This window comes from Phaethon aethereus (assembly GCF_964289735.1).
Source record: "Phaethon aethereus genome assembly, chromosome: 8".
Classification (NCBI taxonomy): Eukaryota; Metazoa; Chordata; class Aves; order Phaethontiformes; family Phaethontidae; genus Phaethon; species Phaethon aethereus.
The window spans coordinates 35711115-35724477 of NC_138584.1; the positions used below are offsets into that span (position 1 = coordinate 35711115).

At 41.0% G+C, this 13363-nt stretch overlaps 1 protein-coding gene across 1 annotated transcript in view; it reads right to left on the minus strand.

Annotated features, from left to right (window-relative positions):
- The window catches only part of SLC44A5 (solute carrier family 44 member 5), a gene marked incomplete at both ends in the record, with an annotated part of 98676 nt that overhangs the window by 30069 nt on the left and 55244 nt on the right, over positions 1–13363 (minus strand). The window contains 3 exons of the mRNA XM_082003187.1: positions 271–355; positions 3976–4060; positions 12011–12084. Coding sequence (XP_081859313.1) covers positions 271–355; positions 3976–4060; positions 12011–12084 — 244 coding nt within the window. The remainder of the gene's footprint in view (positions 1–270; positions 356–3975; positions 4061–12010; positions 12085–13363) is intronic.

Genomic DNA, 13363 nt, shown 5'->3' on the forward strand with positions numbered 1-13363 from the left:
AATTCATAAGTAACAAATTGCTGTATTCAACTAAATAAGACATTTTTTTGTCAACTCTTGTCCAAAATACACAATCCTGTGCATTTCTATCTATTTTTTCTGACCATCACAGGCTACAGAGACTGTGTGCTACACATCCTCTATAAAACAAGCATATTGTATTTTGAAGGATATGAACAGCAATTTTTAAATCCAAACAAATGTACGTCTAGTTCTTAAGCACCGTGACTAAGAGGCAGGGAAAATATTTTATTTCTGTATTTCACTCACCTGTGTTGTAGGGCACTGTAGGTTTATTAACACTACGGGGCTGGCACATTTCAGAATGTTAAAGTAAAACAAAATGGTCTTGTTCCTATGGAAGTGGATATAAGATAATTAATGTTACAAATATGGTTGCTTACACATCCTACCGTTCAAAAATGTATAGCATACATCAATATTTTAATTCTATTACTGTGAATGGTCATATTGCAAACACAAGATAAAAAAAGAAATGCCAAGCAGGCCCTGAATGATCTGTGCCAAGACATCTCTGAAAGCAGAGTATTTGTTCTAAAGAATGATAATTTTGAGATGTTTTTTCCACAGCAAGATTTTAAGTTGAAACAACCCTAGGCACCATTACAGGTATCTGTAGTCCTGCCTCTAAGAAATGAGGCCTGTAAAATACTCTTTTTCTACCCCTCACTGAGTTTGCTGGGAATGCTTGTTCCAAAAACAAGCAAAACCACTGTGGTCCCTTTGCTTACACTGAACAGATCATGTATATACTGCACGCAAAACGGACATCAGCAAATGCTGCACTGTAAAAGCTGCCTATTTTTTGTCGATCAGAAGGTGGCACCAAAAGCAATCAAAAGCTTTTTACGGTTGGAAACTGAAAGCAGCTGGCCAGGAGACAGAACAGTAATAGCATCTGCTAATAATGCTGATACACCCCCTCTGACATAGGTAAGGGACAGTATGAGGGGTTTGCACCCCAGAATCCACACACTTCTGGAACCTGCGACCTTGAGGTAGCGGTCACCTCCGTTTGGGTTTGTTGAAAACTGATTACCACCAAGATCTCTGGATTTAAATACCTGGGTTCTGAAGACAGCAAAATAAACTGTTAATCTCTGCAATGTCAGAAAATTATCAGCTCCAGTGAAGATGGTATGGTAGTAATCCTGCCCTTCTTAGACGAGACTTCAAAGTCAGCTAGCCATGCCAGGACTATTGGGCGTCCCTACAAGAAATAAGGGTGCATGTGCCCCCCTGTGCACTGTGACGTGCAAGAGAAGACAGTGAGGGGTGCTGGACCACCACTGACCCCCGCTCTGGCAATGCAGCGGAGAGGGAGCTCTGCCTTGGGGGCAGGAGGGCAGTGTTCACGACGACGCATACTCGGGCTAACGTGCCCCTCTTCCACTCGCAGACTCGGCACAAGTACTGCTCCCGCATCTCTCCATTGCACCCCCTAGTCCAGGACATACCCTCTGACCTTCCACCAGCACGTGGCTCCGACCAATTGCTGGATATGGCTGTGCCTTCAAAGCCACTACATAGCATCGCTGCACATTCAAACTCCCTTTAAAACTGGGATTAGCTCAAATGCCTGCCATCTTACAAGGTTAAATTGTTTTCACTGAGGTATGTTCTAACTATGCACTGTTTAACAAAACATGCACCCTGGCAAAAACAATTCACTCTCATTAGTTGTTATTTCGTCAAATCAATAGAATAAATTTTTTGACTGAAAGGTCATCGTTCTTCAATAGTTTCTTGACAGTATTTATAATCTGTGAGCTGCTCAAAGCCATTAATGAAACCTTTTTTTTCCCCCTATGTGTTAGCCCGCTTGCTGATACTGACAACAGAAAAGAAAGTTTAAACATATACATAACACAAGAAAACAGCGACCAAGGACTAGGCCTGCATTCTTTATAATGAAATTGTGTTGTATTCTGTGATTACACTGTGCTCTGTTAGAAGGCAAAACAAGTTTAGAGATTACATGGAGATTAACGGATGGATTACAGGGAGACACAAAGAGGCCTACGAGACTCACATGACAACACAAGGTAGAATTGATTTGACTGCATGGAATTCATTGGAGTTCAAATGGGTTTTTGCATGAGCAGTAAGTGTTGGCTTGGGTTTTAGCTTCTTTTTCTACTCTTCATTGAGATTGCTGGGAATGCTTGTTCCAAGCACAAGATTCAAAACACAGGGACTGTGACCACTTTCCAAGGAAAAAGTCTCAGACTAAGCCCGTGGGGATTTTGGAAAACAATAGTCTTGGGCTAGCCTTTCACACTGCTTACTTGTAGGGCATCTGAAAAGTCTGACAACGGTATCAATGAAGGCCTGACAAGCACATCCCACAGCTCCAATTTTAGGGACTAGAGAGACTTGTCCAGAGGGACCTCCTGGCCTACTGCCATAAACACTCTTGCTTTTCCAGTAGGTTGTATTGTGTGACTTTTGGCTTTCATCTTTGTAAGAAACTCCTCAGTGTAGCAAGTAAGTATCAAAATGCAGTCTCATTAGCTGTATTATTCTCCAGCAATCATATATATATATGCATGTGTGTGTGGAGGGACATTTGCGAATACAAACTGGAAAGCGCATTGTAAGAAATAACGAAAGGGAAGACTTGAGTAACAAAGGGAAAGAGGGAATGGGAGTGGATGACAAGAATGAGAGAGAAGCATCTGGCTACACACCACACAGTGCATGGATGCTGTGTGTCTGAGACTCCCAAAGCCATTTGCCCATGGCTTCCTACAGACCAGAGAGAAGACAAGGGCAAATTGGGGGCGAGGAGGAGGGGAACAAAGAAGGGGTGCAGTGAGGGGAACACACACAACACCACAACTTTTTCTCCTATTTTTTTCTGTTCAGGAAGTTGTACTCTCCAACAACTGCTTAAAGAACTTTAATGGGAGGGTGGAACAGGTCTTCTTACACTATCTAGTCTGTTTCCTCTGTAAAAAAAACTTGAGAGGATATAAAGTTATGTATATATAAGGATATAAAAGGAACTCTACTCTGTTCCACTCCCTATCTCCTGCTCCTTGCCTTCTGAACTGCCCTTTGGAGAGTGGCTTTCTTAGCTTTTTCCCAGAAAACTGAATGGGGAAAGAAAGAAGCAGCAACGAGCTGTTCTCAAACACTAGCTTCTGTTTTTCTTCCTGCATAGCATCCAGCTTCTTGACAGTGACAAGGGCATAACGGGTGCCTAATACTTACTTTTTAAAAGGATGAAGGTGAGGGAAAAAGCAAACTATTTTCTAAATTCTGTTTCATAAAACAGTTAGATTTTCAGCTGTTTTCATGTAGAAGTACTCTGTTGGTATCAACTAATTAACTTAACTCTCACAATTCAAAATTTAAAAATACTGTGAAACCGAGACAAGTAAATAGAGCCGTTTGGCCGATATCCCCAAGGAAGGTATGGTTACAGCTGCCTGTCTCCCAGACCTCCCAGTACCCTCTCTACCAGCACTGGATAAGCACCAGAAAAAAACAAGAGCTTTTCTTTGTGGTCTTGTCTTTTATTTGGTGCATGTTGAGAAAAACTGAAAACCAGGCTACAATGCTTTAGGACTACTCTTATCCCGAGGCGGACAGACAAATCACTCATCGGGCTATTAACTACCCAAACTTTGACAGTTAGAAGCTGTGCCAGCTAGTCACTTTCTACACAATTAGTGATGCAATCTTTAAGTTATACTGATACTTTACCAAAAATATTCTCTGAATGATGCAAACTGCACTAGAGTAATAATTTGGGTCTACATTTGCACTGAGCAACTAATCTCAAACTAATCTCTCCATTTCTGAACTTTATTTGGAATAAATATAGTAAGAACATCGCTGTCTCTTCAACTTCCCACAAGAACCCCGAGCAGACGGGGAGATTTGAAACCTCACATCTTATTCGTAGTGCATGAGTAATAAAGGTATGCGAATGGATTTAGTACTCACTCATTGAGGGTATCTTTCTGGCCACAGAACTGCCCATAGCTGTCAGTTGGATAAATCACTTTCCTGGGGTCACCGTGCACCCAAGCTGCAAATACACACATATCTTTTAACATTTGAGTCAAGTGTACACAGTTAATAGTTGAAGCGGACTAGCATGAAAGTGTGTCACCTCTCATGTACCATTTTAATCTTTGTTGATCACCACTAAAGAGTATTGATTTGTAGATGTCCTAATGAAAACCTGAAATATAAAACAAGCTAACTGCACTAAGAGACAGATGAATAAATAAACAAACCGGTTCACTTTTTACCTTCAGGGCACATATATCTGGGCTGTATCCAAATATGATGTAACGGACTTAAAAAAAAAATGGCTAATAAAAGGGGAAAGAAGAGGAGCTAACTATGTAGACAAATTTGAGCGCTCACAGACAACCAACCACAATGGCATTGAAATTAAAGGGATTACCTCATTGTGTGACAGAAATACACAGGGTGTGACTGAATCTAATGGACTCCATCTGCACTAATGGAAACAAACTCTCACTTTGTAAATTAAAACATTTCCTGACCTCTCACTTGGCAGTTGTCCCATTTTTCAGTTATTAGGTCTGCACCTGGCAACTTATGTGTTATATGCTAGCATGAACCACAGTACTGAGTGGGAAGAGAGGTTTATATTAAGGTTTTAAACGTCTTTTCTCCACTTCGAGGCAGGATTTTTTCTCCAAGCTATTTTCACCTGCACCATTATTTCGCTTTGAGGATCAAGCCCACACCAGTTTCACTACTAGTATCGTTATTTCTAAGCTGTAGTGTGCAGACCTGACTAAGCCTCCTTCATGGCTACTGTTCTGACTGCTAACTGCTGATTTGACCCTAAATAATGGCAATTCCATTTATTTTTAAGTATCATCTGAAAGTAAGATATAATGCCGGAATATAATTCCATATCACTACCCTGAGCTGACATCCTAAAATCAGGTTGCTAGAGAACTGTTAGAAAAGACCATTGATCTTCTCCCAAAAATTTCCTTGTGCTTGTGTTATGTGGAAAAGATTACAGGTATTACAAAGATTTTAGTCCCACCTTTCCCCCCCTTGCACTATATACTGAATGTCAGGATCCCACTTAGGATACACTTTAGGCTTTGATTTATGCAAACCACCTTGAACTTGCTTCTCTGTAATTACTCCATTTTCTCTCAACTTTGTGACATTATATTCAGTCATTTGTGAAACTGTCATCTTCCTCAATGTCACTTTGGTAAGAATAACAGCGCTTAACAATAATGACATGTGCAGCTGAGACAAAACCTATGTAAGACCTCAGAGCAGCAGACTGCAAATTTATTGAAGTGTTCGGGACAGATGCACAACGTATCTTCAATGACTTGCAAATATATACAGAGAATCAATAATGCTGCCTTTCACCTGGAATGGTTTTACATTACAAAAATGAACCTGCTAGTTCTTTTTAACCAATGTTAGTTTTCCTGTGTTTTGGAGTTTGTAAATTAACCTGTTGCTTGGTATCAAACACTTCCCGAACACCCAGGTTAACTGCATTTCAGATTAACTGTGGTGCTCTGATGCTCAGAGAAAACTAAAGTGCTTCACCTGTGCTAAACCCCATTTACTTTTTCATTTGTGAGCCCCCACTTATTTCAGTAGCATTACTTAATAGGATCCTTTAGGAGGCACCAACTCTCTCGGGAATTCTGATAGTCAGTTGATAACTCATATGTGTACATGACATTAGAAAGCTCCCTGATGTTCACAATGAGTCTTTAGGTTATGCCATGTACACTTTCTTCCATCATGACTTTGACAAGAGGGAGTTTTTCTTTCTACTTTCATATGACTTTGCTTTTCATACACAGAATCACAGAATCATTAAGGTTGGAAAAGACCTTTAAGATCATCAAGTCCAACCATCAACCCAACATCCCCATGGCCATTAAACCACGTCCCGAAGCGCCATGTCCACACGTTTTTTGAACACCTCCAGTGATGGTGACTCCACCACCTCCTTGGGCAGCCTGTGCCAATGCTTGACCACTCTCTCCGTACAGAAATTTTTCCTGATATCCAGTCTAAACCTCCCCTAGTGCAACTTGAGGCCATTTCCTCTCATCCTATCGCTGGTTACTTGGGAGAAGAGACCAACACCCACCTCACCACAACCCCCTTTCAGGTAGTTGTAGAGAGCGATGAGGGCTCCCCTCAGCCTCCTCTTCTCCAGACTGACCAACCCCAGTTCCCTCAGCCGCTCCTCATCAGACTTGTGCTCCAGAGCCCTCCTCTGGACACGCTGCAGCACCTCAGAGTCCTTCTTGTAGTGAGGGGCCCAAACCTGAACACAGGATTCGAGGTGCGGCCTCAGAAAAGCCTGGTAAAACACGTAAAAGCCTGGACCCAAATGGATCAAGCTATATAGACCTATAAGACCTTTCAGGCCTTACTTGTGTGATGGTAGAGGACTCTAACACATCAGTGTTTTCCCACACCCAAAATTAGTTTTTTTTAATTAGTCTGGCACATTATTAAAGGGACTCATGTTTCACATTTGACTGTATTTTTTCTTTAACACCAGGAAAACAGGAAGCAGTAGAGATAAGCCCCACCATGACAGATTCAAAGTACTGATGAGAATTTTGTAGCAAGACTTCTATCTGCTTCACATAGATAAGTCAGGAGTAGTCGCTACTGCCAACAATATCCCTTTCCTAAGTAGCATATTAAACCTGGAATTATTTTTCACTCCTCAGACAAACTTGGGAGAAAGGAAATAAAACACTCCAACATAATGTTCGTTGGAGGTTTTTTCGCTATCTCAGTCATACTAAGGGTCTTTCCATACGAAGGGCCCCTGTGTCCCAGGCTTACTTCCTTCAGCCTGTTTGGGTGGACTAACAGCCAACAAGAATAAAACTCATCAAATGGGCAGAGCAATGTATTCTCCTCAAATTCTTCTTAGTTCTAATACAAAGTCTGCTGAAATATTTCAAAGGGCTCCCTTGGTTTCACTGGGTGTGTATCAATCCTTGGTCTCATATTTAATCACTCGTCTTTTGCAGTGTGTTTCTCAATTATTAGTAGAAACTCACAGCGTATAAACAATGGGGCACACTGCTCACTTCTGAATAGAATTTCTGGTCAGACTGTACCTGCTTTGCCATTATCGAATTGTCTAAAACTACTCCTGCTTGGCAGAAGTTGTCCTGTGTGCCTAAGGCTTCAGTCATGTATTTAATATTAAAAATTTTTAGTAGTATTATAAAGAATCTGTTTTTAAAAGACAGATTTAGCACACTGTGAAATTCCATCACTGGGATCAGCTGCTGGGTGGATGGAGGAAGATGCCTCTCAGCTAAATTCCAAAGTAAAACCAAAAATAATTGGGTCTGATTTACAACGTATATATTTAGCACTCTGCAGCAGAAAGAAGAGGCAAATATCAACAGAAGAGAAAATACACAGCTTCTTTCATTGCCTGTCCTAGGGCTAACCATCAAGATTAATAAACTTAATCCTCTTTCACCTTCACTGCAAACTTAGAGCAATGACAGTGAAAGAACCCATGTGATAAGTACACAATTTTTCTGGCCTAGTCAGTGAAGAGTAAGTACCTTATTCAACAGCTCTCACCGAGTGAAGAAAGTTATTGTACGAACTGGCCTGACAGAGCAGCACCATGTTTTGAATGTTGTGCTGTACTATTGATGACTCACTATCAAGCACTAAATGAAAAGGAATCCAGTCACATAAAATTTTTATTCGAGCATTCTCCGATGCCCATAAGGGTGCAGTCTGAGTGCTGGCACAAACATCTGGGCTAAAAAAGAAAATGAAAGAACAGCTGAACCATATTACACAGTTGACTCAGCCCTCAGAGCAGCAACGTGACTCTTTTGGTAGCATTTTTGGGTATAGCATTTTTGGGAGGCCTGCAGTTATGTCGGTCCTGTCATTGATGTGGAGCCCACACACATGGACAGTATCAAAAAAAGCTAACGTCTGCCTCTAAATGTCTATCAGAGGCACTCCTTTTTTTCTGTGCCATATGGGCCATGTCAGTGGTTGCAAAGGCTGGAAAGCTCCCTGTCAAGGAGAAAATGCGATTATAACAATGGCATCCTGTAATACTTAAAAATGAACTGCGGATCTGCTTATACTATCTGTCTCCGTCTACTGTGTATTTTTGAAAGGGCAGTCTTCCATATCATTAATTTGCTCCCCTTAAAGGTATATTTTCCATGTTTCAATGTATGGAGAAACTGACCTGCCACATTGTTCTTATGGCTTCTTAACACAAGCAATTTACTAATGTATTGAAACTGGTAATAGAACACATGATACAGAGTTTGTAAATCCATGTTGGTAACACTGGTAATGTATAAGCACTGGAGCAATACAGTAGGAGTTATTACTTGAATTAACGTGTCCTTTGGAATGTGAGGCTCTTTTCCAAGATAACTTATTTGCCGCCTTTCATGTACACTTTTCTAACTTAAAATAATCTTAAATTAAGAGGCTAAACATTTGTAAAGCATCGCCCAGACAAGCCCAGTGCCTCTGAAATAAACACGGAGAGTTAAGTCACTTTGACACAAAGGAAAACTACAAGAATGTTAAAATAGCACTATTAGTTCATCTGTGAAGTTAAAAGAATGATAAGAAAGTAAATCATAGAATAACTATTTCTATTCAGTACAGTCACTCAATAGCAGCCATCACTGAAGCAGAACTAAGAAAGGCCAGTATCAAAAACCGTTTGGTTTCATCTTCCAAGGAGAACTGATTACCTTGTACTCAGACTACATTTCAGCCTCCCGAAACATAAAAAAATTCTACTCCACTGTTACACAAACACACGTACAACTGAAGCCTATGTAAGCTATGTGTGCTAAGGGCAAAATTTGACTCAGATTTTCAGCCACAGTAGCTGAGTGATGAACCTGCCTTTATTGCTCACTTCTCAAGCCAAGTTAAACAGGGATCCAGAGCAATATTCACACATATTAAAGAAATTGCAGAAATCTGCCTTTTCTTTTTCTATAATAAGGCATAATTCATGACTAAGGATTGATTTATAATCTATTTTCTCTTAATGTGAACTTCTTGAACTTCTTTGAGTCTCATGTATTTTGTGCAGTGCTGGCCCCTGGAACTGAACCAAAGCTCACCTCATCTTTTATTCGGAAATAAATTAGAGTAAAAAGAATAGCTGAAGCACAATACAAGGGAAGATGAAAAGCAGGGACCACGTCCATCTGGATTTGGGGATGAACTAAATTCTAGATTGAAAATTCCAATCTGATCTGTAAGAAAGGTAGAAAAAGTCACCAGCTACAAATCTGGTATTTGGTTCCAGGAATAGGTTCTAGTTCTAACCAACATTTCATAAGGTTTGCAAGAGAAGGCTGTTCAGACACTTCCTGTCCACTGGGAAACCACTGCATATGCAGAGCAGGGAATGTGACCAATTCACTGTTTCACATCACAGGAACTACATTGTCTGAGATTACAGACATGAAGAAGCAAGGAACTGGCCAGTCCTTTTCTGCTGCTATCTACTTCTGCAACTTCTAGCATATGGGGTTCTTTGGAAACTGCACATAGAAAGCTGACATAAAGTTCTAGCCAAAAAATTAAGGAGGTTTATATAGTGCTGGAAAGAGAGCCAAGATCTGGAAGCACAAGAATGCTGTACAAGCTAGAAACTGCCAATGCTCTTCTTTCCCTTTGTCCAGGCAGCAGCACTTCAGAATACTGCCTGTCTGCACAGGGGCAGGTCGCCAGTCACCAGAGAATTTGTATGCTCAAGAAAACAACAAACGTTCCTGTGATCTAAGTCCAGCTTTTTCAGTTCTGCCTTTGCGTTTGAGCAGTGACAGAAGGAGAGAGCAGAACATCAATGAAGAATCAATCAGGTAGGAAGAGGAGGACAACAGCACAGACATTAGAGGGATGTCCTTCAGACACGGCATGCTCCTCGCACCAAGCGGGAGGCATGGCAGGTCTGCAACAACCGTGCATAGAAGAGCAGCTACTGTTGCTTTTCAGGACTAATAATTTACCCCCTTTTCTTCAGTCTATTGCAGAGCAGGTTTAGTAAGCAGAGATATACATTGCATGTATATTCTGGGAAGTCCCTCTCCAACCTCCTATAACTGGGAGTCACGTGACCATTTCTGCTCCAAAAACTTTCACAAGTCGATTTGGATTTAAGCAGAGTGGGAACAATTCAATTAGGCCATGAGGGCAAGAAGGTGCTTCATTCCATAGCAAAGGAAAAGGCCCATCGGATCCAAACTGTAGCCAGAACTGTGATGAGAGAGTACATGTACATTCTGCATACACAGAATCCAGCAGTGGCTACAAAACAAGGAGATCCTGGACTTGTCTCCACACAGATGCCAGTGATGTTAACTTAAGGATCACAATCACAGACACTGACCTTGTGAAAAAGTTGTCAAAGGACTTTATTTCAAGTCAGTCTGAAGCTGACTGTACAATCATGCCATGCAGTACAGTTAGGGACTCTCTTCCCAGATCCAATCCCAAAGAGACTCCTAACACTGCTGTAATCTCTAAAAGTATGGCATAAAATCAAGTACAGCTTGAATAGCTTCTGAATTCACTTTTTGCTCTGTCCATTTTTCTTACATTCATAAATCTCAACTTATCATTCATTTTTGGGAAACAGAGACTCAAATTTATTAGACAAGGAAAAAAAAAAGAGTTCTTAAAAGAAATAATTTCTTCCACCTGCAAGCATCATCAGCCATCTGCTACCCTGCTGTTCGCTTCCTAGTGCGGGCTTCGCACTTCCTTGCAAAGGTCCTCCATGACTCTCTCACTTGCTGGTATATACCATTTGCTTCCTCACTCTCCATCCTCCTGAAGACATAAAGGTTCATGACAGGGCAGTAAGTGCAGGGGAATAAGGGAAAGAAAAAATACACACAGAGATTCCCCAGTGCTTGAGAGAGAGAACAGACTTCAGAATGTGTTCAGTGCTTGGCTACTACAGGCAAGGTGAGAGGACACAGCTCAGCGTTGTGGCTGGGAGGACGTTATGCTACCATACAATTTAGTGGGAGGATAGAGAATTCCCTCAGCAGTTACTGGAATCACCTAGGTTAAAGCAGTCTTGCTAACAGTCACCATTTCATGCTACAGATAGCAGCTTTTCACAGAATGGTTGGGGTTGGAAGGGACCTCAGGAGCTCATCTTGTTCAAAACCCCTGCTCAGACAGGGTCACCTAGAACAGGTTACCCAGGACCACATCCAGACAGCTTTTGAATATCCCCAAGGACGGAAATTGCACAACGTTTTCTCTCTACAGAACAGAAAATGGTATTACAGAATTACGACAAAAACTAATGGCTTTTTTTTTTTTAGGTAAGGCGGGGTCAAAACAAGCTTTTACAAGCAAATTGAAAGACAGGCATGCAGAGACAGAGTAAGTACATTTTTACAGCACCGCTTGTCCTTTCACACACAGGCACACATACAACTCTCTCACACAAACAGAATAAAATGGCTATTCTTAATGAATATCCCGATGTGCAAACAACTCTGGATCCCACAATAAATGAAGTAATTTCTCTCACTTCACCTTTTACGGCTCACATAGGTTCTTTCAGTAATGTTTTACAGAACAAAAAGCCACTTAAAACCAAAGGGTTTATCTCTAACTTTTGGTGTCAGCTTAATGACAAATGAAAGCAAATTTTTCTACCACAGTTACTTTATGACAGCAAAATTATCAAACCATGTCATTTTTACTTGAACATACTTAATTTTGAGTTTTTCACCAGTAAACACATGGTTTTGAACTTCTCCCTAATTACAACAGACCCTAAATGTTAATTCATTATTTGCTTCTAGGCAAGGCATTGCTTATTGATTGGAAAGCTTTACTTAGATTTAAGCAAAAGGGACACATCAGTTAAAAATTCTAACATTCACAAATTTGCTTCCCCTGTGCATGAAAAAGCACTATTATACCCGCATTTACTTACCCACAATTCCTAATGCAATGTAACCCAGAATGACAACTATGAAGATCACACAGCAAATAACGTCTGTACAGTGCCTGGAGACAGAAAGAAACACTTCTTAAAAATAAGGTGTCTAATATGACCCCTTGTAAATCGAGTGTCATATGGTATTTTAACATCTGAATAAGATGTCTGCATCTGCACTTAGTAGAAGTCTTACTCACAAAATCACGTTAGAGGTGTAAGGCCCTGCTTTCTCAGCAAGACCAGCAAATAAATGTGCATGCCTTTTGCACTGTAGGCAGCAATAAAAACTTATTGAGGACCAGGCTGAAATATTCTTAAAACAAATAACACCTTACAACATTGAATCCATGAGATCACTTAAGGTATAAGCTCCTACAGGACATCTGCCTCAGCATGTCCCTAAAGCTGGTATAAAATATTGCAAACGATGTGATGAAAGAAAGATTCAGCACAACTTACCTGTATTATACATAGCTTATGAGTAGAAAAATAACAGCACGAAATGAAAAAAAGCCCATATGCAACTGCCCCTGATCTCTGTGCAAAATTCTGCCTCAGTTGCTCGACCTCATTTAATGCAACCAAAATATGCTCTATGGAGAGGACGAAAAAGCCCCAACATATTGTGGAGACCCATACCTTCTTTTACAGACAAGCAATCAAAGAACAGCACTCTCCAGCCCGAAAACTGAGCCAGTGAGTAAACTGTGAGTATTTAGTTAAATTACTGCCTTCTACTTATTGGTCTGCATATTAAGTTCATGCAGGCAGAGGAGTGGGGATGTAGACTACTAGACTAACTTCTCTCCAGCACCTGGCCTGGATCAGAGCAGTTCCAGGAGTGTAAGTAGGATGAAGTACAACACTCCCAAGAGAGCAGGAGAGGGTCAGTAAGCGCTTGTGGAGACCATCGACTCCGAGGGCTCCAGCTGAGGTGAGCAATTCTCTCCTTCACAAGCCAGCTTCACAAGCCCGTGTTTCACAAGATGCATGGAAGCAAAGCAGTTACTGTCCCACAGGCCTTTGCAGGCCTCACTGGTTACAAAACATTTGTAGCTAATGGTCTCGCCAGTGTTAATTAACAAACGAGTGAATTACTCGTAAAAAGGTGTGCTGCCTAGAACGTCCTTACTTGAAGGATTTCAATTGCTATTGTTATTTACCATGTCCTGCACAATCACAGAATCATTAAGGTTGGAAAAGACCTTTAAGATCAAGTCCAACCATCAGCCCAACACCCCCATGGCCACTAAACCATGTCCCGATGCACCACACGTTTTTTTGAACACTTCCAGAGATGGTGACTCCACCACCTCCCTGGGCAGCCTGTGCCAATGCTTGACCACT